Source organism: Neolamprologus brichardi, chromosome 23 (assembly GCF_056152115.1).
Source record: "Neolamprologus brichardi isolate AB-2024 chromosome 23, ASM5615211v1, whole genome shotgun sequence".
Taxonomy (NCBI): Eukaryota; Metazoa; Chordata; class Actinopteri; order Cichliformes; family Cichlidae; genus Neolamprologus; species Neolamprologus brichardi.
The window spans coordinates 41,941,245-41,963,237 of NC_142125.1; the positions used below are offsets into that span (position 1 = coordinate 41,941,245).

The following is a 21,993-nucleotide window of genomic DNA, read 5'->3' on the forward strand; positions in this document are numbered from 1 at the left end:
ACCGGATTATAAAGCGCACTGTGGATTTTTGAGAAAATTAAAGGATTTTAAGTGCGCCTTATAGTGCGGAAAATACTGTATACAGAAGAAAAGAATATATCGCGATATGTCGTTACCGCACATGCTTCATATGATACCACAATATGGATTTTAGGCCAGCCCTAATATAACTTGAGATAAATGACCTAATTTTTCACCTTTCACCTCAACATGTTTGTCTTGTCATGTGGTAATATATTTTTTCAGCCATACATAGTTTAGCTTTACTAATCTATTCTTTATGCTTATTCTGTGTAACTTTTTAACTATTCTAACAAAATAACTCTTTTCCCCAAATCTGTGTGTAAAATAAATTATTTTGTAAAAACTGTTTTACAGTGTTTTTCTAACACTCAAACGGACAGATTCAAATTTCTCACTGTTTGTTTTGTTGAAGACCTTTGTAAGTGGGGGACCTGACTGCACACACTGTGCATCTCCCCGCCCACTGGCGCGAGCTCTTTAGTGGACTTCAGTATATAAATCACTGACAAAAGAAAAAAGAACAGGAGGAGAAGCAGACGGGGTCAAAACGAGCTGAAGCTCTCTTTTCTGCTGTACAGGTAAATGATTTGATTTTCAAACAGTGTAAAAATAAAGTGAAGCCAGGTTAATGTTTGTTTGTTCTCAATGTAAAGAGTGCAGGTTATTGGAGAGTGGATGAAACTGTGTCTGTGAAGCACTCCTTCACTCCCAATATTGCGAGTCTTATTTCAATATTGTTTTCATATATGTTACAGCTGTGTTTGCACTAATATTAATAAGAGCTGCTGTGAGAAAAGTACTACAGTGAATTTATACAAACAGCATTTGCTGCAGAATACTCTCATGGTTTAACAATTAATTTGTTTTTCTGTTGAGCTGTTTTTCTGTTTGTTCTGTTGTTTTTCTGTTGAGCTCTGATGATGCTTTGATTTTTAAACATTTGTTATGAGGTGGTAATATCAGGGGTGGGTAATAGTGGGTTAACTGCCCTCTTAAGGGACAACTCCCATTAAGGCTTAAATATCTGGGACACTACACCATTTGGTCTCACAACTGAAGAAGCTTCTCCAATGAGAGGTGAAACATCTTCAAGAAAATAGAAGAAGTCCAGTCCCTTTTCTTTCCCAGCTCCTTGGATTACTATGACTATAAATGAGATCCATACAGACGGTTGGTTGGTTAACCTGCAGTGGTTCAGGTACAAGTAGGTCATCTGGAACAGCAACTGATAAACTACCTGAATTAGTGATGGGATTTCCGGCTCTTTTTAGAGATCCGGCTCTTTCGGCTCCGAACTGGCTCTTCAGGTTGTTTTGTTGCTTTAATTAATTAATTATCAACAACAATATAAAATTATTCACAAAAGGAATTAGTAATGTAAAAAAAGTGGTTTTCTTTATGTATGTTTATATATAAATATTTATGGGGGCCCCTAGAGACGAAACACGTACAAACTCCAAAACACATTTCTAGCGTTAACTGAACTTCCAAAACAGAGCTACTAGATCACTTAAATTACACAATCGAATTCATATGTCTATTGTTTTTGTATTAATACACAAACACTCATATATATATATATATATATATATATAAACTAACACCCAGCACGCCCCTGCGGGCGGTTTATCCTTCAAGCTCGGGTCCTCTACCAGAGGCCTGGGAGCTTGAGGGTCCTGCAGTATCTTAGCTGTTCCCAGGACAGCGCTCTTCTGGACAGAGATCTCCGATGTTATTCCCGGGATCTGCTGGAGCCACTCGCCTAGCTTGGGAGTCACCGCACCTAGTGCTCCGATTACCACGGGGACCACCGTTACCTTCACCCTCCACATCCTCTCGAGCTCTTCTCTGAGCCCTTGGTATTTCTCTAGCTTATCGTATTGCTTAGCAGGATCTTAGCTCGTGTATATATATATATATATATATATATATATATATATATATTCAAATAATTAAAAAAAAAAACAACTTCATTTACCTGTTACTACCACACACCCAATCCGATTGTTGGCACTTCCTGGCTTTTGTAGCCACTAGGTAACAAGAGCTCAACACGTCCCCTGGCATCCCGGAGCACATGTCCAACAGAGTCTCCAAAGGCTTTCCACCTTTCTTCTTTACATCCTACTCTTTTATCTCTACTACTACAGACTACAGGTGTTTCTCTCAGTTGTGTTTAGGGAAAAAGCAGCTAAACACACTGAGACTGCTCCATATTGTTAGCGAGTTAACTCTGGATATCTGTGGGTTTTGTCAAACTTGGAGTGAACAAAAGCAGAAAAACAGTAAAAGATGCAGACAGTGAAAGCCTGGTTTATTTTATGAACACAATGAAACATTTTACAGTCCACAGAGCAAAGTAGCATACATGATAAACAGATACACATAACACGGCCTGTGAGAAGTAAAACTCATCGTCTTACCACATGTTATATTCTGTAAACTTAAAATAAACCACAGAAATTACTGTTTAGTGTTTTAAAGTCATTATTAAAAACATGAGTCAACATTACTGAAGTGACGCTTTAACGATTGTACAAAAGGCCAGCCCGTCGGCAGAACTCACGAACGGAGCCACATCTGCGGAGTAAAGAAATCAGCATACTGCTGCCGTTTAGCCAATGAGCGGTGAGGCAACACATTCTCTTCACCAATCAGAAGTCACAATTCTACCTCATCATTACGCACACGTCGACGCAGAGAGTTCGGTCGGAGCTGCGGGTGGGAAGAGTCAGTAGAGTTTTACTCACCGTGTGGATTTTCGTTCCTTCTAATGCTGTTAGCGGTGTGCGTCCATTAGACTGTAAGTTTCTGTGTTTTATCGTGTTTGTTCTTTGTTGCGGCCATTATCCTCCCTTGTTTAAATCCTTGGCGCACACTTTGTTTACCGAATGTTACCGCCGTTTACTGCGCAGCAGCCTCTGGCTGTGTCCCAATTCAGGGTCTGCTCTGCACCCTTGAAGTACACGCACTACGCGTAGTTGCTGTCTGTATGTTTTTTTTTTGTTTTTTTTTGTTTTAACTTTATTGAAATTATAAAGTGAACAGTCAGTCATTCCAGTTCAGTTTGTACAGTACACATACAAGGCAAATAAGAGTAACAATATATAGTACAATGAAATAAGAAGGATAAATAACTAAAGGAAAGAAAAAAAAAGAAAGAAAAAAAAAAAGGGGGGGGGGGGGGAATGTGACTGACTTCATAACAAGTTGTGACAGCTCATTCATTAAACATTTCTGAATGAATTTCAATCAATGACAAACCTTTTTTATTGGAAGTTAATTTAAGAGAGTTTAAGTAATATTCAATTTCAATCAAAAACAAATTAAATGATGGGGTTGAGTTTTGAAATTTACATTTATGTATATGGAATTTCCCTAATAAGATGTAAAGATTGACAATGGCACATATTTATTTTTGTTTAGTTTCAAAATAAGTGATAATGTTCTTCCCTTCAATTTTGATTTCGTATGTTGTCTTGCACAGTATATTATTTTCAAGCTCTCTCCAAAATGTAGCACTATATGAACAGCCATAAAACAAATGAGTAACACTTTCAAGTTCAGTTTTACAAAAGGTACATTTTCTATCAATGTCACAGAATCTTGAAATATGCGTGTTGGATGGATATATGTTATGTAATATTTTCAAATGTAATTCTCTAACTTTGTTTGTAATACAAAATCTAAAAGGAACAAGCCACGCTTTATCCCAGTTGATATTATCAAAAATAGAGTTCCAAAAAAACTTCCCTCTTGGAGTTATTTTCTTCGCATTATACAAACATTCTCTAATATGTTTATTGGTGCATTTCTTGTTTAAGAAATCAATACCATTTATATAAAGAGTGTTAACGGATGCATGTGGTGTGTTCTGTTTTTTGTAGCTTTTCATCAACTCAGTCAGTCCGCTGGGAACGGACTTTATTACAGAGCTAAAATCTTTAAATTTGATAGGGAATGTTTTTTCTGTAATAAAGTCATAGTAACTAAGTAGCTGGCCTTCAGAGTCAAATAAGTCTTTTAAATAGATTATATTTTTATCAATCCAATTCTGCAAATACAGTGACTTGTTCCTCTTAGTAATACATTTGTTATTCCAGATAATAGATCTATGTGGAGAAAAGTTATGCGAATAACATAATTTCCAAGCCAACAATGCCTGTTGATAAAATGCAGTCAATTTAACTGGTAACTTTGATATACTGTAATTGCAAGACAATAGGAACTGTAAACCTCCAACATTTCTAAAAATGTTATGTGGAATGAAATGCCATAATGATCCAGGAGATTTTAAGCATTCTTTTAGCCATTTCACCTTAAATGTATAGTTCAGGTCCATGAAGTCCAGAAGGCCAAAACCACCTTTGTCTTTAGGTCCACAAAGCAATGATTTTTTTAGATGATGGTGCTTATTCTTCCATACAAAGTTAACAAATAAGTTATTAATATTTTTACATGTGGAATCATACACATTAAGGGAAAGGGCTGGATACACAAATCTGGAAACACCTTCAGCTTTAGTCAGAAGGATTCTACCAAAAATTGATAGGTCTCTTTGGAGCCATAAGTTCAGTATAGTTTTAGTTTTTTCCATCCTGGGAGAAAAGTTGAGTTGTTGACGCTCTGTCATTCTTACAGACATGAATACCAAGGTATCTAACACAGTTTTTGACAGGAATATGGTACAAGGATTTGACATTTGATTGGTACAAACATAAAATTTCACATTTAGATTTATTTAGTTTTAATCCAGAGGCAATTGAGAAATCATTTATTAATAAAATAGCATTTTCAATCTGATCTTTGTTTTTTAAGAATAAAACGGTGTCATCTGCTAGTTGAGTCACTCTGATTTCTTTACCAAAAATAGATAAACCTTTAATGACTGGGCTATTTAAAATGTGTAATGAAAGTAGTTCAGCCACAATCAGAAATAAAAAGGGTGAAATTGGGCAACCTTGGCGAACAGATCTCATGACTGGAAATCTTTTAGTAGTATTTGGATATAGTATAACACAACTGTCAATATTTTTATAAAACATTTCGATAGTTGACACAAAGTTTGGACCAAAACCAAAGGTTTTGAGTGCTTTAAATAAGAAATAACGTTCTACCGTATCGAAAGCTTTATAAAAATCAAGAAACACAATAAGGGAATCATCATCTATATTGTCAGAGTAGTCTAATAGGTCAAAAATAAGCCTTATGTTTGAACTGATATGGCGGTTGGTCATAAATCCGGTTTGCGTTTCAGCTATGATCTCATCAAGATTTTTCTTTAATCTTTTGGCATAGATCAATGAGATAATCTTATAATCTATGTTCAAAAGCGTGATAGGTCTCCAATTTTCTATAACAAGAAGATCTTTATCAGGTTTAGGAATTAAAGTTATAATACCCTGTTTCATGCTTGTGGACATTTCTTTTCCATCAAGGCATTCCTTAAACAATTCTAATAAAGGATCAACAATGATATCCCAGAACTGTAAATAAAATTCCACTGACAAACCATCATTACCTGGAGATTTGCCCTTTTTCATTGTTTGAATTGCCTCTGAAATGTCTGATTTTGTTATGGGACGTTCACAATTAGTTTTGAAGTTTTCTGAGATAGTTGGTGCAAAATTTTTAACTGACTCAATAAATCTATCACAATCATTGATATTACAATTTGATTTGTATATATCTTTGTAGAATGAACCAACATGTTTTGAGATATCTAAATAATTAGTGGTTATGTTATTATCAATCTTATGAGTAGATATATTGTTTCTTCTTTGGTTTCGTTTCTCAAGAGCAAAAAAGTAACTAGAATTTCTTTCACCTAGTTCTAGCCATTTTGCTTTGGACCTTATAAAAGCCCCTTTAGCCATGTTAATATATGCATTATCTATTTCTTCCTTTAGTCTTTTCAATTTAATTTCTTCATCATCTGATAGAGCATCTTTCTTCATTAATATGTTTAATTCATTCATAATACTGATTTCTTTAGTGTCATTTCTTTTTTTAATTTCTTTGCTTCGCCTTATTGCTGCTTCCCTTACCTTGAATTTGAAAAAATTCCCATTTTAGTGTGTGATTCATATTGGTATCCCCGAATATCTGTTCTGCCGTTTTTTCCACTATACTACAAAATGTATCATCATTCAATAAATTATTATTTAGCTATGATAGGTGTTTGATAGGTGTATCAAACCGAACCGTGAATTTTGTGTATCGTTGCACCCCTAGTATGTATGTATGTATGTGTGTGTGTGTGTGTGTGTGTGTGTGTGTGTGTGTGTGTCTGTCTGTCTGTCTGTCTGTCTGTCGTCATATTCAGTGCTTACTTTTGACAGTTCACTCTTCTGCCGTATTTTGCGACAAAATTATCCACACCCACCGCCGCACTATGAATTGTGGGATATATGGGACCACGAAGCGTGCACTATGAAGTCTGGGATATGTTGGGCCATGAAGGCTACACCGACCCAACCTTAAAATTCAGGGAAATTAAGGACGCATTTGAGGGCCGCATTTCGAGCAGCCTTTGAATTAGGACAGCCTTCGTCGTGTCGCTGTGACGTAATCTGCCTTAAAATGCGGCTTTTAAGGCTGCAGACCCTGAATTGGGATACAGCCCAAATCCGGTCATTGGTACTTCCTGGCTTGTGTAGTCACTAGGTAACAAAAGCTCAACAATGCCCCTAGTGTCCTGGAGCACTTCCGTTGTGTTTTGGATTTTGCACGTGTTTTGAATTTTGCACGTGTTTTGGATTTTGCACGTGTTTTGGATTTTGCACGTGTTTTGAATTTTGCACGTGTTTTGAATTTTGTACGTGTTTTGGAGTTTGCACGTGTTTTGGATTTTGTACGTGTTTTGGAGTTTGCATGTGTTTTGGATTTTGCACGTGTTTTGGATTTTGCACGTGTTTTGGAGTTTGCACGTGTTTTGGATTTTGCACGTGTTTTGGATTTTGCACGTGTTTTGGATTTTGCACGTGTTTTGGATTTTGCACGTGTTTTGGGGTTTGCACGTGTTTTGGATTTTGCACGTGTTTTGGAGTTTGCACGTGTTTTGGATTTTGCACGTGTTTTGGATTTTGCACGTGTTTTGGAGTTTGCATGTGTTTTGGATTTTGTAAGTGTTTTGGAGTTTGTACATGCTTTGTCTCTAGGGGCCACTGTACAAATTAACTATGTTTAAAGAATCTTCTGTATGGTTGTAACAACAATCACATTCAAAACTGTAACTGTGCAGCTACCTTTTACTTTAACATTATTCTGTATAAAAGTATCTATTTTAACTGATACATTATTATGTTTATTATAAGTGCATTACTAACACACTGTATCACTATAATCAAACTGGCATGTTTTGCATTCCATATATGACCAATATCAGGCCTGACCAATATTTGACAGGGAGACTGCGTCTTTTTGAAAAATGTCGGTAATTTGTTTTTCCCCTTGTCGAATCAGAATTGAGGGTTGGAGCAGTTTCCTCAACCACATAGCAGGATCAGAGGACTTCTGAATATTAATTTCTCTCTCAGCGATGGCTCTCCTGCACAGTGTCCTCTCTCCGGTCCTCAGCTGGACATGTCTCTGTTCACTAATGTACATATTCAGTACTGGACTGGTTGCTGCGGTTGCAGTTTTGACTGTGAGGAGAGTCTGGTACTCTCACAGGCTGTCATGCTTCAGCAAACCCCCGGCAAACTCATGGCTGTTGGGCCATCTGGGGCAGGTACGATACACAGGCACCATCTAGTTTTATATTTACTTATTTATCATCTCTACATCATAAAAGCTGTAGGGTTCATGTACTTTCTGTTGCGACACAATACATTACTGATCTTAAGGTCTTGTTTTGTGATAAAACATGATAGATACAGGGCAGAGAAGAAGGTTTCCAGCTATTGGATGACCTGGTGCAGACATACAAACACTCCTGCTACTGGGTCCTCGGTCCTTTCTATCACCTGGTCAGACTCTTCCACCCTGACTATATCAAACCTCTGTTCATGGCACCTGGTAGGGTAAAACACAAACAGACCACATTTCAATAGTTGTTGTTCTTCTCTTACGTTATCCATCATCTACTTCCTTCAGCCAGCATGACGGTGAAAAATGGGCTCATTTATAACCACCTACAGCCTTGGCTGGGTGAGTCAGATATCTCTGTTTTTCTCATCTGTGATTACATAGTTTACAGGATGTTCCACTAACTCTGCTTCTCTTTTGTCTCAGGACGCAGTGTGCTGATCAGTAATGGCGAGGTGTGGTCTCGCAAAAGACGACTGCTGACTCCAGCTTTTCATTTTGATATTTTGAAGAGCTACGTTACCATATTTAACTCCTCGTCTAAAATCATGCATGTAAGACTCACACAGCCATGCACAGAACTGCTTCCATGACGATTTTTGTTTCAAGTAACCATTTAGACAAACATTTGATCCAGTTTGATTTGTTGCTTTTTGGTAAAAGTGGTACAACCATGAGGAAAATGAGCTTTTTAGTTTTCTCTGTAGGTTCATCTAGGTTGATTTCTAGTGTCATTCAACAAAAACAGCTTTATCAAGGCACTTGATGTTGGAAGTCAGGGATGCATGGGCTGTTGTATCATTTCTTTTTTCCCAATGTGGATTGTTTTAATTTATTTTTTTTAATAGCAGATTGTGTAAAAACAGGAACTTGTTTGTCCATCCATTCGCTTCCGCTTATCCTTTTTCAGGGTCGCGGGGGGCGCTGGAGCCTATCCCAGCTGTCATAGGGCGAGAGGCAGGGTACACCCTTGACAGGTCGCCAGTCTGTCGCAGGGCTAACACATAGGGACAGACAACCATTCACACTCACATTCATTCGCACATTCACACCTAGTGGCAATTTGGATTATCCAATTAACCTATCCCCACAAGCTGCATGTCTTTGGACGGTGGGAGGAAGCCGGAGTACCCGGAGGGAACCCACGCAAACACGGGGAGAACATGCAAACTCCACACAGAAAGACCCCGGCCTGATGTTGGAATTGAACTCAGGACCTTCTTGCTGTGCGGCAACAGTGCTAACCACCGTTCCACCGTGCTGCCCACACAAACTTGTTTGTGTTTTTTTTAATTACTTTAGTGGTATTGTGAAAGGAAATGTGGACAGGTCTTCGTAGCCTATAAAACCTGCTGTAACATAAACATCTTGCAGTGTCAAGGCTGTGAGGGCCGTTTAAGCAAAAGTACAACATCCAAATACAGGCCAACAAAGAAGCGGATAAAGATTTTATAGAGTTTTTCACACCAGGAGAAAAAGTAGAGGTGAGTCTGGGAAAACAACAGAGGAGTTTCTTCCAGGTTTGGAGGATGAGTTTATTTCTGCCCAGTGTTTGAGTTTTCAGATAGCGTAGTTTTGCCACTAGTGAATGTACTGCTCACTTGGAGTAGGATGATCTGATATCCTCGTGTTGGTGTTGTTCCCAGATCATCATGAAAATGTTGTTCCAGGTTCAACATTGCAAGTGACCAATCACATTATTGTGACGTTATTCTTTTGCTTACCAACCCATTCGTGCATTTATGAAATTCCAATGTTGCAAGGACAATATCAGTTCTGCTTAGCGTTTATTAAAGGGTCAGGGTCAGGGTTAGGGTCCGTTGATCGGCGGACAAAGGCGGTTTCTCGCAGCTTAAGTACAGTTTTTTGTTTTACGCCGGTTTTTCCCGAAGTCGCAAAAGTATGACATCACAACATTCTGATTGGTCACTTGCAATGTTGATCCTGGAACAACCTTTAGTATGATGATCTGGGAACAACACCAACACGAGGATATCAGATCGTGCCTTGGAGTATGAGGGAGAGTTTTCCAGAGGAAGTGTTTGCATGCTGGTTGTGTCCACAAGGTGGCAGCCATGGCAGGGTGAGCAAGCAGGTGGTTAATGCAGGACGATCCAGGTAGAATGCAACTATTGACCAGCATACTGACAGGCTATAGCGCATAACCTTTAGATGAGTCAGATGGTCAACAGGTGTGGTGGCTAAAGCGCGGGAAACCATGGAACGCCACCCCAAAGGAGTAGGATAGTACCAGCATGGCTTGACTTTAAGATGCTAGAAGGAAGAGAGAAAACAACTGACCCAGCCGTGACATACGGACTTGAAGAAAACTCCAACAATCAACCAACTTCCTACGAGCAAGCATTTTATGACAGTGCGAAGGAGAAAATCTATTTTAAAACATCAATAGAAGTCTGTTACAATATTCCAGATTCCTGAGAATTCTGAAATAAAGAATCTGATAAACGTTCTAAACACCCAAATATAGCTTACAAACTACTGCTAAATGTCAATTATTATGAATTAGTTTTCAATTATGCCAAAAAAAAGCTCTTTTAAACTAAATGTGCCTGTAAGATTTGTAGAATTATAGTTTTATCATCCCTTTCTCCTCCCACATTTCTATCTATCTATCTAAACCAGAGTTCAGCTGCTTGAAGTTGCTTCTTGTTTCTGTTTTCAGGACAAGTGGTGCCGACTTGTGGCAGAAGGCAAAACGAATCTAGAAATGTTTGACCACGTCAGTCTGATGACTCTGGACAGTTTACTGAAATGTGCCTTCAGCTACGACAGCAACTGTCAGGAGTGAGAACAGCCACTTACTTTAACTGATATCTTCTGTTTGGTTTGTTTTGTTTTGTTTTTTTGTCGTGGTGTTCCTAAGAAAATTGTCCCCCCAGGTCTCCCAGTGAGTACGTGTCAGCCATAGTGCAGCTCTGTGACCTGGTAGGACAGCGGCAACACAACATGTTACATCATTGGGACTGGATTTACTGGAAGACTCAGCAGGGGAAACTGTTCAAACAAACCTTAAATATTGTACACAGGTAATGCTCTGACCTTCTGATATTTGTGTAGCCAAGTTATGTAGGAAGCTGCAGGGATCATTAATTTTAGTCTGCTGTATTCTGGTTCGCAGATTCAGCAGAGATGTGGTTCAGAAGCGACGTGCCATTCTGAAAGCACAATGTGGAGTTGCCCCGACGTCACAGAGGAGGAAAGATTTCGTGGACATTCTGCTGCTGACAAGGGTAGGACAGAGGAGGAGCATCATAGTAGTAGTAAGAAAATAAACAAGAAGGGATGATAGTCCACTTCCAGAGCTGTTAATTTGATCAGTTCTGAAATGATCACATGGAACTGATATGTTTAGTTTTGCTTATATAAGACATAAGACATCCACTTTCACAGTGTATTGAATAAGCCTGTATTAGTGCCTATTTAGCATTACACAGCTTTATATCCCACTCCAAGTAAAGTCCACAGTCATGACATGAACATGACACGTATGTTCATATCAAACATACATGCAACCTTAGCGAAATGGTGTAGGGGCTAAATTGAAGTTGGTCTCAGAGTAAATAGTTAAAGGTAGATTTAAAAAGTGAAGTGAAGGAGAACATCTAAAACTTATTGCATTTTTGGGACTTTATCGGTGTTACTGATGTCTGTGTTGAAGGACGAAGATGGACAAGGCCTAACGGATGAGGAGATACAAGCTGAAGCCAACACCTTCATGTTTGCAGGTGAGACGCTACAAGGGCGTAGATTTGGCGTGGACGGAAGGGACGTGTCCCCACCGATAATTTGATCTCCTCGAGTAAAGAAAAACAAACCCGATAGAAAAAAAAAACGATCTGTCAGCGTCTCATTCACCCAGCGGTGCAGAAAGAGTTAAATTACATTCATGTGACAAATATGGCCAATGTGATTGGCTGAGCCTTTCAGGGAGCTCTGTTTAGTTTTAGCAGCGGCAAACCTGCTGCGAGGAGGAGAGGAGGACGGCAGCAAAGAGGAAGAAGCTGGATATAAGAAAGTATTTTTCAAAGAAACCTGTAAGTCACTTAAAGCCAAATTAACTCATAAAATGTGTCATAATAACGTTACAGGCTATGCTAGGCTTTGGCCCACATCAGTCTAAAACTGTATGTAACCATGAATAATGTGTTTTGTAAACTAACTGCACAACAGCAGCACTATTAGTTCTCTCAGTCTCAGAGCAGCATTTCTAATTTTGATTGAAACTGTCAGAGAAAACGGCCTCGAGCAGCCAGGATATTAGTTTACAGAGGCTGTTAAAATTATATGTCTAATGTTAAAATGTTGGTGACACAATGATTTCATCCTAATGGTGCTGACATATTCATAGGGTTAATTTTTGAGACAAAATATCATGAGGTAGTCATGATTGTGCAAATTTTCCAACCAACACAAAGCTCAGAGAGTAATGGTGACACAAGATCACAGGTGAAACTGGATGATGACTTGATGGTTCATGACTGTATTTGAAGCACATGTGTGACTGCATGTATGTGAATGTCTCACTGTTATTGATCAGGTGACAGAGGCAGCTCTGCCATGTTGTAGCTCAGAGGTGAAGAGGTCACAGGTGACTGACTGATGATTTGGTGCTATAGATTAACTAGTATTTATTATCATGACAGTTGTCAGGCTGCTGATGTAAATTGATTCATTAGTGTATATTTGACAAAGAATCTGAATTGTCTCACTTTTTATATGGCACGAATCAATGTGTTATTTTATCAGGTGGCAATATGTCCTAGTGCAGTCAGAGGGGAAGAGCCAGGGTCAAAGGTGAGGCCCATCAAGCACAGAATAATAATTTTAATCTGAGGATAAAACGCAGGTACTGAGGCTGAAAGAAGCTTCAGTGCTCTCAGAAGACTAAAAAGATGGCTACGGTTAACAATGACTCAAATGAGATTAAACAATGCTGCTGTATGTCCACCAGGAGAGACTGGACAGTATAGATGGAAAACAAATATGGCAGCAGTTTATCTCAGTTAACGAGAGGAGCAGGCATGTGTTTGGCTGCTTCACATAGTGGACATTGAGTTGTTGTGTGGGACATGTAGTCCATGTCTGTTGCTGTAACAGTAGCTCATGTTGAGAATAGAAAATCTCAGCTCACTGACTTGATCGGGGCAATAGTGCCTAAACTGTTGCATAATTCTGCTGAGAGATCTTTTACTTTGTGGTAATCTGAGATGAGTAGTTTTATGGACAAAACCCAGCAGGTCATTCAGTGTTCCCTTAGTGCCAAAATACAACAGATGTTGGTGTACTATAACTGAAGTAATGTTGTTAAGTTCTTAAAGTCATATTCTTTTATTGTCATGACTCTATTTTTATTTTTGTATGATACCTGATTTATATGGATTATGGCTGAAGTAAACTAAAGCCTAAAATACTTAGTCAGTCATTTGTTTAACAGTAATTTAACATTATATAATTCACATATAAAACTATGAATTGTAATTTTAAATGGTTTAAAAGCACGTAGAATATCATATGTAGGCAAGTATATTTCTCCTCTTTTTTTATTTGTTTTTAACATTTAACCACATGAAAACATAAACAAAACAACAAACAAAACAACAACAGAAAAGAAAAAAGAAAAGACAGCTTCCAATCCCATGGTTAATTCACCTTTGTATTTTGGGTCTATTTTCAATACTTAGTAACTATCGGTACACCCGCAAAAAAAAAGGACAATAAAATCAAATTCTTAAGTTATTCCATTACTGAGTGCCTAAACAAACATACAACGCAGCAAGCATAAAGTTTAACTAAAGATAATTGCCAAATAAATTCCAACCATCTCAGCCAAAAACACGTCCCCATGATTTGTCAAAACCCTCCCTATCATCATTAATCCTCGCCAAGAATTTTTCATACGACACCATTTTCAGAATATTTTCCTTCCACCTATTATATTCTGGAGGAGATGGTTCGTTCCATACACTGAGAATAACTCGAGCCGCTGCAATCACCCCCACCTTTATAACCACAAAGTCATATTTTGAAACCCCAGGTAACATATTTCTCCTTTTTTATCAAGAAGCAAAGACAAAAAGGGTGAAAAAAAGAAACAGGGCAGGGTTCAGTGGTTGAATCATCCGTCCCCACCAAAACCAAATCTACGCCCTTGAAACGCTACTCTGACACCAACTTTTGTGGTCAGATGTAAAAATGACAAACTATAATGTTAACGGCTGCTGCTATACACTAGGATGAGTATGTGTCTTTAGAGCGCATAGTTTGTTGTCCTTCAAATGTTTTAACAGTTTGCAAATCTTCCTTCTTCTTCTTCTGCAGGTCACGACACAACAGCCAGTGCCATCTGCTGGACGCTGTATAATTTAGCACGCCATGAACACCATCAGGAGAAATGCAGACAGGAAGTGATGGACCTGATGGAGGGACGAGATGGACAAGAAATCCAGTGGTCAGAAAATACAAATGCCAACAACATTATTAGCAGTTTCAAATGTTTATATATGAATATTATCTCAGTGCACTGACATGACTTGATCTTAAGGGAGGATCTGTCCAACCTTCCCTTCACCACCATGTGCATCAAAGAGAGCCTCAGACTGCACTCTCCTGTGCAGGCTGTATTACGGAGTTACGCCCAGGACATGGTGCTGCCAGGAAATCGAACAGTCCCAGCGGGTCAGAGTCAAAGCTCTCTTTCTAAATAGATTTTAGAGGTTAAAGAGCTGTGTCTTGTCATAACTAGGGATGGGTATCGTTTAGGTTTTATCCGATACCGGTACTTTTGAAACGGTGCCGGTGCTTAAAGAATGGAGAACACAAACTTTGTCCAAAAACCTCTCATGTTCGGCTGGTTTTTTGTAAAAAGATAACAATGTTAGCCTTTTCTGCAGCTATGGGGCATATATGGTATCACTCTTGGCTGGAAGCAGCTTAAACAATGGAAAAAACACAAACTTTGTCCAAAAACCTCTCATGTTTAACTGTTTTCCACTTTTTCTTTGGTCATTTTAGCCTTTTTGGCCAGGGTGAAGGGAGTATCTGCCATCAAACAAGAAGACAGCCGCATGTAGCTATGATGATGTTTGCTAGTTCACCTTACATGCATTAATGTAATAACGTGGTTAGCCTACTCAACGTAAATTACACACGAACAACATTAAGCTACTCACGCAGAGAAGAACGGCTGCTGCTGCATCATCATCCTCATCATTTCTGCTACACTGGCAGGGCTAGGGGCCAGGACTCTCCTCTTCGGGTTTTTGGGGGATGTTGCTAACTCCGGGTCGATAACAGGCACCACACCCGCAGTAGATGTGCTCGGTGTGAGGTCTCGCAGCAAGCTATCAAATACGGCGCATTTCTCGGCTTTTAACAAAACGCTATGTGTCGCCAGGTGTTTCATCAGATTTGAGGTGTTACCTCCTTTGACAGTATCACAGTATCAGCTTAAAGCACTTGTTGCAGCTGCTGAGTTTGTATCTTTTGCTGTGAAGTACAGCCAGACTTTGACCGCTTCGTCTTGGGCGTTTTTAATCTGTAGCTCTGCTCTAAAAGAACGTATGTACCTGGCCCCGCCTACTATCCTCGGAAACATAAAACGATTGGCTAGAATCTAAAGTGTATCACAGCTCAGGAAAAATAAAGCACCGAAATGTGCGCTGCTTTTCAGTCTGGTTACTACCGTTTTTGTCAGAACCGGTGCCATCATGACACCGGATGCCGGTACCCATCCCTAGTCATGAATCATACTAAACTTTATTAAATGCTTCATTTGTGAGACCGTATGTTAAAGGATCACACCAACAGTTGGTGACCAATAAAGATTGATGCTGAAAAGGGAAACTTCCACTTCTTCTTGTGAAACAGGTACAGTCTGCCAGGTCAGCATTTATGGAACACACCACAACCCTATTGTTTGGACAAACCCACATGTAAGTACTTGGTAACATAATCTACATTTCTGCTACAAACCTCTTGTGTGTTTAACCTTTCCCATTTGCTCTCTAACCAGGAGTTTGATCCCCATCGATTTGACCCAGGCAACAAAATGAGCCACGCTTCTCATGCCTTCATCCCCTTCTCCTCAGGCCCCAGGTTCAGTTTTAGCCTTAATCCAAATAGTACAACTAGGAAATGGACTGGTTAAAATATAACAAGTATCTCTTTACAGGAACTGCATTGGTCAGAAATTCGCCATGACAGAGCTTCAAGTTGTAGTGGCCCTGACCCTTCTCAGGTTTCGACTGACCCCAGGGGTGAACCCTGAACTCGGGAGCAGCAGAGTTCGCCGTCTCCCCCAAATCGTCCTGCGTGCAGAGGGAGGCCTGTGGCTGCAGCTGGAGCCTCTGAACACACCCAAACTGAACAAACAATTGATTGATTGATTGATTGATTAGTAATTTATTTCAACATGTGAACAATATACAAGTACATTTAGAAAAGAAAATAAGAAAGAAAAAAAAATACTGTACAAATTACATACAAAAAAAATTATTAATTTACATGTTGAAAGGGAGTGGGAAGAAGTAAACACTTATTTAATCCCACCCCTTTGCCATAAATTATCAGTTAATATTTAGTCAGCTTCCTTACTGATATAATTTGTAATAAAAACAGTGAACAGATTTCTGATATACTATATACTATAATATCACATCATGAGTTGGGTTTTTTTTTTTGTTTTTTTTTTAAATAGAGACATTCACTTAATTTCAATATTTTCCTTTTCTTTATAGTTCGAGAAGATCATATTTTTATAACTCTTTTTGAACAGTTTTATGTTTGGACATTGCTTTAATTCCATATTCAGACTGTTCCATAGTTTCACTCCATGAACAGAAACACAAAAGCCTTTTCTTGTCTTACGTACCTTCATTGTTTTGAAGTTACAAAAACCCCTTAAATTATAACTTCCTTCTTTCAAAAAAAACATACTCTGAATATTACCTGGCAGTTCTTTATTTTTTGCTTTGAATAGAATTTGTGCTGTGTTAGGTTTTGTATTGTTGATTGTCATTTATGCTTAGAAATATCTACTTATATATGCTTAGAGGTGTATAATTAATTGTGTAGTGATAGGATGTGTGATCCTTAATAGTCTGCAAAGGCTTGGTGCGCATTCCAGAGTGTTCTGGAATCCACACCTACATCCTGGGAGCATGGGAAGAGGTCGTACCTTGTTTTATTGTTTTATGGTAGGATAAACGTGGCTATATCTGTTTTAGTCTGAGTGCCTTTTGTTTAGATGAACTGCTGGACTTTCCAGACCAGTAGGTTTAGGGAAGTCGTTTATGGGGTCACACTCTGACCCCACACACACACACACACACACACACACACACACACACACACAGTATTCTTTGTTCAGATGTTTACCTATGTAAGATGTTATATGTTAATGACCCTATGCATATTCATGTAACCATAATAAAAGGAGTGCTATGGGGAACCTGGCTGAGAGTCTGACGGGGGTCAAGTGGTGCAACGACACTTGGCTCCAGGCAGGTCTCCCTCATGCATGAGTAACATGAAGAACTTTGCCTACTTTGGGTCTTGCTTTGCTGTGTAATTATATTGTCTTCAACGTTCCAGCGAATAGGTTTAAGCTACAAACCTATCATGCTGTTTGGAATTTCACTACATCGTCAATTTTCAATATTTCAGACTGCAAAAATAGTGAGTTTGTATGTTCCCTATAACCTGCATTGTGGATGATTCGAATTGCTTTTTTTTGAAGAGTAAAAAGTGAATTTAATGTGGTTTTATAGTTATTGCCCCAGACCTTTGCACAATAGCTTAAGTATGGTGAAACCAGTGAACAGCATAGAATATAAAGTGATGTTCTGTCGAATACCTGTTTTGCCTTGTTTAGTATTGCAATGCTACGTGATACTTTGGAATGAATATATCTTACGTGAGCTCTCCAGTTTTTCATCTATTATTACCCCCAGAAATTTATTTTCACTGACTCTTTCAATATCAACACCATTTATTTGAATCTTTGCATTTGTATTTAAACTACTATTTCCAAATAACATAAGTTTAGATTTATTCAAATTTAATGATAATTTATTTTTATCAAGCCAGAACTTCACTTTACTTATTTCATTAGTCATATCCTCCAATAAATTCTGCAGATCATCACCAGAGCAAAAAATGTTTGTATCGTCAGCAAAGAGAACCATTTTTAATACATTGGACACTTTACAGATGTCGTTAATGTACAAGTTGAAGAATTTTGGACCCAAAACTGACCCTTGGGGTACACCACAAGCAATGTCCATACATAAGGAACAACCACCATTTATTTCCACAAACTGCTTTCTGTCACTTAAATAACTCCGGACCCAATCTAAAACTACCCCTCTGACACCATAACGTTCCAGTTTTCTTATTAATATATCATGATCTATAGTGTCAAATGCCTTTGTCAAGTCTATGAATAACCCAGCCACATATTGCTTTTTGTCTATGGAATTTGTGATGTATTCTATTGAATCTAATAGTGCCAATGATGTTGATCTGCTTGATCTGAATCCGTACTGACTCTCAGTGAGTAGTTTATGTTTATCTGTAAATTTTTCCAGTCGGTTTTTAAACAGTTTTTCAAGAACTTTTGAGAATTGAGGTAGTAAAGAGACAGACCGGCCTGTAGTTTGTGAAATGGTGTTTGTTTCCAGATTTGTATAGAGGTATAACTTTTGCTATTTTCATTCTGTCTGGAAATCGACCAGTTTGAAATGATAAATTACAGATGTATGTAAATGGTTTTATAATAGCCTCAATGACTCTTTTAACCACTATCATATCAATATCATTACAATCCAAAGATTTCTGATTTTTACATTTTTTGACAATTTCAAAAACTTCATTTTCATCAACGTCTGTGAGAAACATAGAATATGGATTTCTGTCTATCAGTGTATCCGGTTTTTCCTGTGCTTTCCCAGGATGAGTGATTGTTCTTGCTAAATTTGGTCCAGCAGTTACAAAGAATTCATTGAGACTATTTGCCACAACATCCATATTGTATTCTTCATGGTCATTACAAATGAAATACTTGGGATAGTTCTTTTGTCCAGCCCCACGTTTTATAACACTGTTCAGGATTTCCCATAATCTTTTATTATTATTTCTATTTATATCTAATTGCTTCATATAGTATTCCTTTTTACTAAATCTAAGTATATTAGTTAACCTATTTTTATATCTTTTGTATCTGATTTCAGCATCTTTAGTTCTCGTTCTTAAGAACTCTCTATATAGAGCATTTTTCTTTATACATGCATTTTGCAGACCTTTTGTTATCCATGGACAGTCCATATATTTATGTTTCCTACTATATTGCTTTATTGGACAGTTGGTATTGTACAGTAATGTAAATATTCTAAGGAAATCATTATAAGCACTATTAACGTCCTGTTCCTGATATACTTCACCCCAGTTCTCTTCCAATAAATCTTTTTTAAATGCATTCATTCTTTCTTCTGTTCTTACTCGTCTGTACTGTTTTTTACTGTCCATTTTATTGATCTTGTAATTCCTATCATAGATTGTAAAAATTGGAAGATGGTCACTTATATCGTTAATCAGGAGTCCACTTACAGTCTTATTTTCAATGTCATTTGTAAAAATGTTGTCTATGAGAGTTGCACAATGTGATGTAATCCTGGTAGGTCTAGTAATTTTAGGGAATAGGTTCATACAGTGCATTGTGTTTATAAATTCCTCAGTGGTTATATGTTTATTTGGGTTTAGCAAATCAACATTGAAGTCTCCACAAATGAAAACTTTTTTGTGAGCTAATTCAATAAATGTTTCTTCTATCCAGTCTTTAAATGTCTCAATACTACTACCTGGAGCTCTGTATAAACAGCTAATGATTACATTTTTACTTTTTTCTTTACAAATTTCAACTGTAATACATTCTAGTACATTATCAATCACCATCGTCATCTTTTCCACCACATTAAATTTCAAGGATTTGTCCACATACAAGGCCACTCCTCCTCCTCCTTTGTTTCGCCTCGTTATAAATGTGAATTCATAACCCTCCAGTTCAAAGTCTGTTCCTTTTTCCATATTGATCCAAGTTTCTGATAAGGCAATGACACTAAATGGATGTGAAAACTGGTTAAGATATTCTTTGATATGATTAAAATTAGCATAGAGACTTCTACAGTTAAAGTGGATAATTGATAATTTATTCTCAGTTTTAATCCTCTGATTGTAGTCTTTATTTGTATAGTAGCAGCAATTGTTATTGTTAGATGAGAAGAAGTTGTTGTCTGGATCTATTTCATATTCCAAGTCCTGTGTATTGTGATCCATATAGTTAAATGTTTTCAGTTCCAATTGATCATATTCTGCAACTGTCTGACTGATGCAGCTGTTTCTTCCAGATGTATCTGAGTTCTTCCTTCCAGTGTGTGTCATAAGTGAGTGTGTGGTTGTCTGTTACCTTGTTTGGCGTCCAGATTGTGTTGCTCACTGATATTTTTCGAGATCCGCCATATTTTTAATGGTCAGAACTTTGGCTTCCTCTGGTGATCCGTTTAGTTTAATGAATATTTTACAGTTTGTCGTCCAAGTGCTTTGGATTTTTCCCAGCTTCTTAAGGTGTCGCGCTTTTTTGGCTATTTCAGCGTTGTGTTTGGTTAGATGTTCATTGATAAAGACATTAGATCCTTTTAATTTTCTTCCTTGTTTCAGCAGTGTAATCTTGTGCTTTCGATTTACAAACCTTAATATAATAGCCGGTATGTTGCCGTTCCTCCTGGGAAGAGGGTGGCATGCTTCGACAGAGTTACAGTCCAGGGCAATCCCTTTGGACCGCAGGAAAGCAGCCACCTGTTGTTCCGTGTAGCTAATGTCAAGCTCTCCAGGTTCCTCATTGCTGTCAGCGGTCACCGCCTGAGCGTATGACCGGGGTTTAATATGGAGCCCGGTGATAATAACGTCGTTTATCCTGGAGTATTGTTCCAGGTCAGCGACCTTACTTTCCAGGTATGCAATCTTTTTATTTTTTTCGGCATTTTGGATGTGGAGGAGCTTTACCTCCTCCACAATTTCAATGATATTTTTCTGCTGCAACCTGATAGTAGAAATTTCCTCCATTATGAAGTCAAGAGACTTTTTAATGTCCTCGACTTCTCCAGCTGTCGGTGTCCTCTTCGGCCCCATTTTATCTGGTTACCCTGGTAGCAGGTTCAGTCAGCTGATTCCTCAGTCAGCTGTTAGCCTGGTAACGTGTTGGCTAGCCTGCAAGTACCTCGTTAACTCCGTTAGTCCAGTCCAATATCCTGTATCAAAGTCGTAATCCAGACAGGGTTGTACCAAAAGTTCCAACAATTTGAGTAGTCTTTGCTCCAGAAATTGATGGGCAAAAATTCAAAAATCCACAGGACACAATCAAAACACAACTTTCAAACAAATGGCAAACCGGAAGTGACGTCGGAGTGGAATCATCTCCAGGGTGATTCTGTATTGAACTAGGATCCAATGATCAGAGGAATGATCCAACAAGTGGAGTTTTTGTCTAAATTTCAGGAGCAGGACCACACCTCATCCACGCCCCTTTCACTCTTCAGTCAATATATGCTCCCTAAACCACCATCGTACATCGTAACTGAGGATGTGGTCCCAGCTAGTGAATATAATATTCTTATGTAATATAGCTCAAACACAAAAATAAGCAAATCTTACACTGATGGCACCTCTCAGACACTAATTAGCTGTTTGATTTTGAGTTTTCAAACATTCACATTAGAAGTGAAATCTTGACACTCACATTGAAAAACATTGTTTTTGACACATTTAATGAAAGGAAAGACTTTATCAGTGCATGTGTGATGCAGGGGCGTTAACACCTTTCTTATATCACCACTCTGAAGACTGATGGACATTGTCAACAAGTTAACTGACATTCAAAAGAGTGAAACTCAAAACAAGACAAACAGTACAGTCATGATATACATGTGTGCAGCATAATATGCATTTATATACCACATTGCTGCTACATAGCATATGTCATATGTCTAATTGCGTAAACTTGTACTCTCGATGCTATCCCGGCCCCTCTGGCCATCACCAGTAGGGTAAAGTGTTTTTCCCAAGAACACAACAACCAGGACAGAGAGA

The 21,993-nt window shown here is 38.2% G+C and overlaps 2 protein-coding genes across 4 annotated transcripts; one reads left to right on the top strand and one right to left on the bottom strand.

Annotated features, from left to right (window-relative positions):
* The first annotated feature begins 537 nt into the window (after positions 1-537).
* LOC102783627 (cytochrome P450 4F3-like) lies at positions 538-21,919 on the top strand. Of its 3 annotated transcripts, XM_087835981.1 has the most exons (15): positions 2,710-2,827; positions 7,489-7,756; positions 7,899-8,043; positions 8,122-8,175; positions 8,260-8,387; positions 10,517-10,638; positions 10,734-10,880; positions 10,973-11,084; positions 11,513-11,579; positions 14,173-14,302; positions 14,396-14,529; positions 15,721-15,785; positions 15,866-15,948; positions 16,025-16,225; positions 21,358-21,919. In XM_087835981.1, exons 2-15 carry the CDS (start codon positions 7,565-7,567, stop codon positions 21,368-21,370), a joined length of 1,593 nt encoding a protein of 530 aa, XP_087692107.1. In that variant the 5' UTR covers positions 2,710-2,827; positions 7,489-7,564; the 3' UTR covers positions 21,371-21,919. The 3 variants fall into 3 exon arrangements, with proteins under 3 accessions (XP_087692108.1, XP_087692107.1, XP_087692106.1); XM_087835982.1 differs by lacking the exons at positions 2,710-2,827; positions 21,358-21,919 and adding an exon at positions 538-602 and having other exon boundaries at positions 16,025-19,700; XM_087835980.1 differs by lacking the exon at positions 21,358-21,919 and having other exon boundaries at positions 16,025-19,700.
* LOC148096506 (uncharacterized) lies at positions 20,341-21,119 on the bottom strand. Its single transcript, XM_087836645.1, has one exon. It carries the CDS (start codon positions 21,034-21,036, stop codon positions 20,341-20,343), a length of 696 nt encoding a protein of 231 aa, XP_087692771.1. The 5' UTR covers positions 21,037-21,119.
* Positions 21,920-21,993: the final 74 nt, after the last annotated feature.

What these genes read in the sequence shown, in the direction of transcription:
- LOC102783627 (XM_087835982.1), top strand. Translation starts at nt 7,565, where the DNA reads ATGGCTCTCCTGCACAGTGTCCTCTCTCCGGTCCTCAGCTGGACATGT. An exon ending in TACGACAGCAACTGTCAGGA is followed by an intron (nt 10,639 to 10,733) that starts GTGAGAACAGCC and finishes TTGTCCCCCCAG; the next exon opens with GTCTCCCAGTGAGTACGTGT. An exon ending in ACATTCTGCTGCTGACAAGG is followed by an intron (nt 11,085 to 11,512) that starts GTAGGACAGAGG and finishes TCTGTGTTGAAG; the next exon opens with GACGAAGATGGACAAGGCCT.
- LOC148096506 (XM_087836645.1), bottom strand. Translation starts at nt 21,036, where the DNA reads ATGGGGCCGAAGAGGACACCGACAGCTGGAGAAGTCGAGGACATTAAA.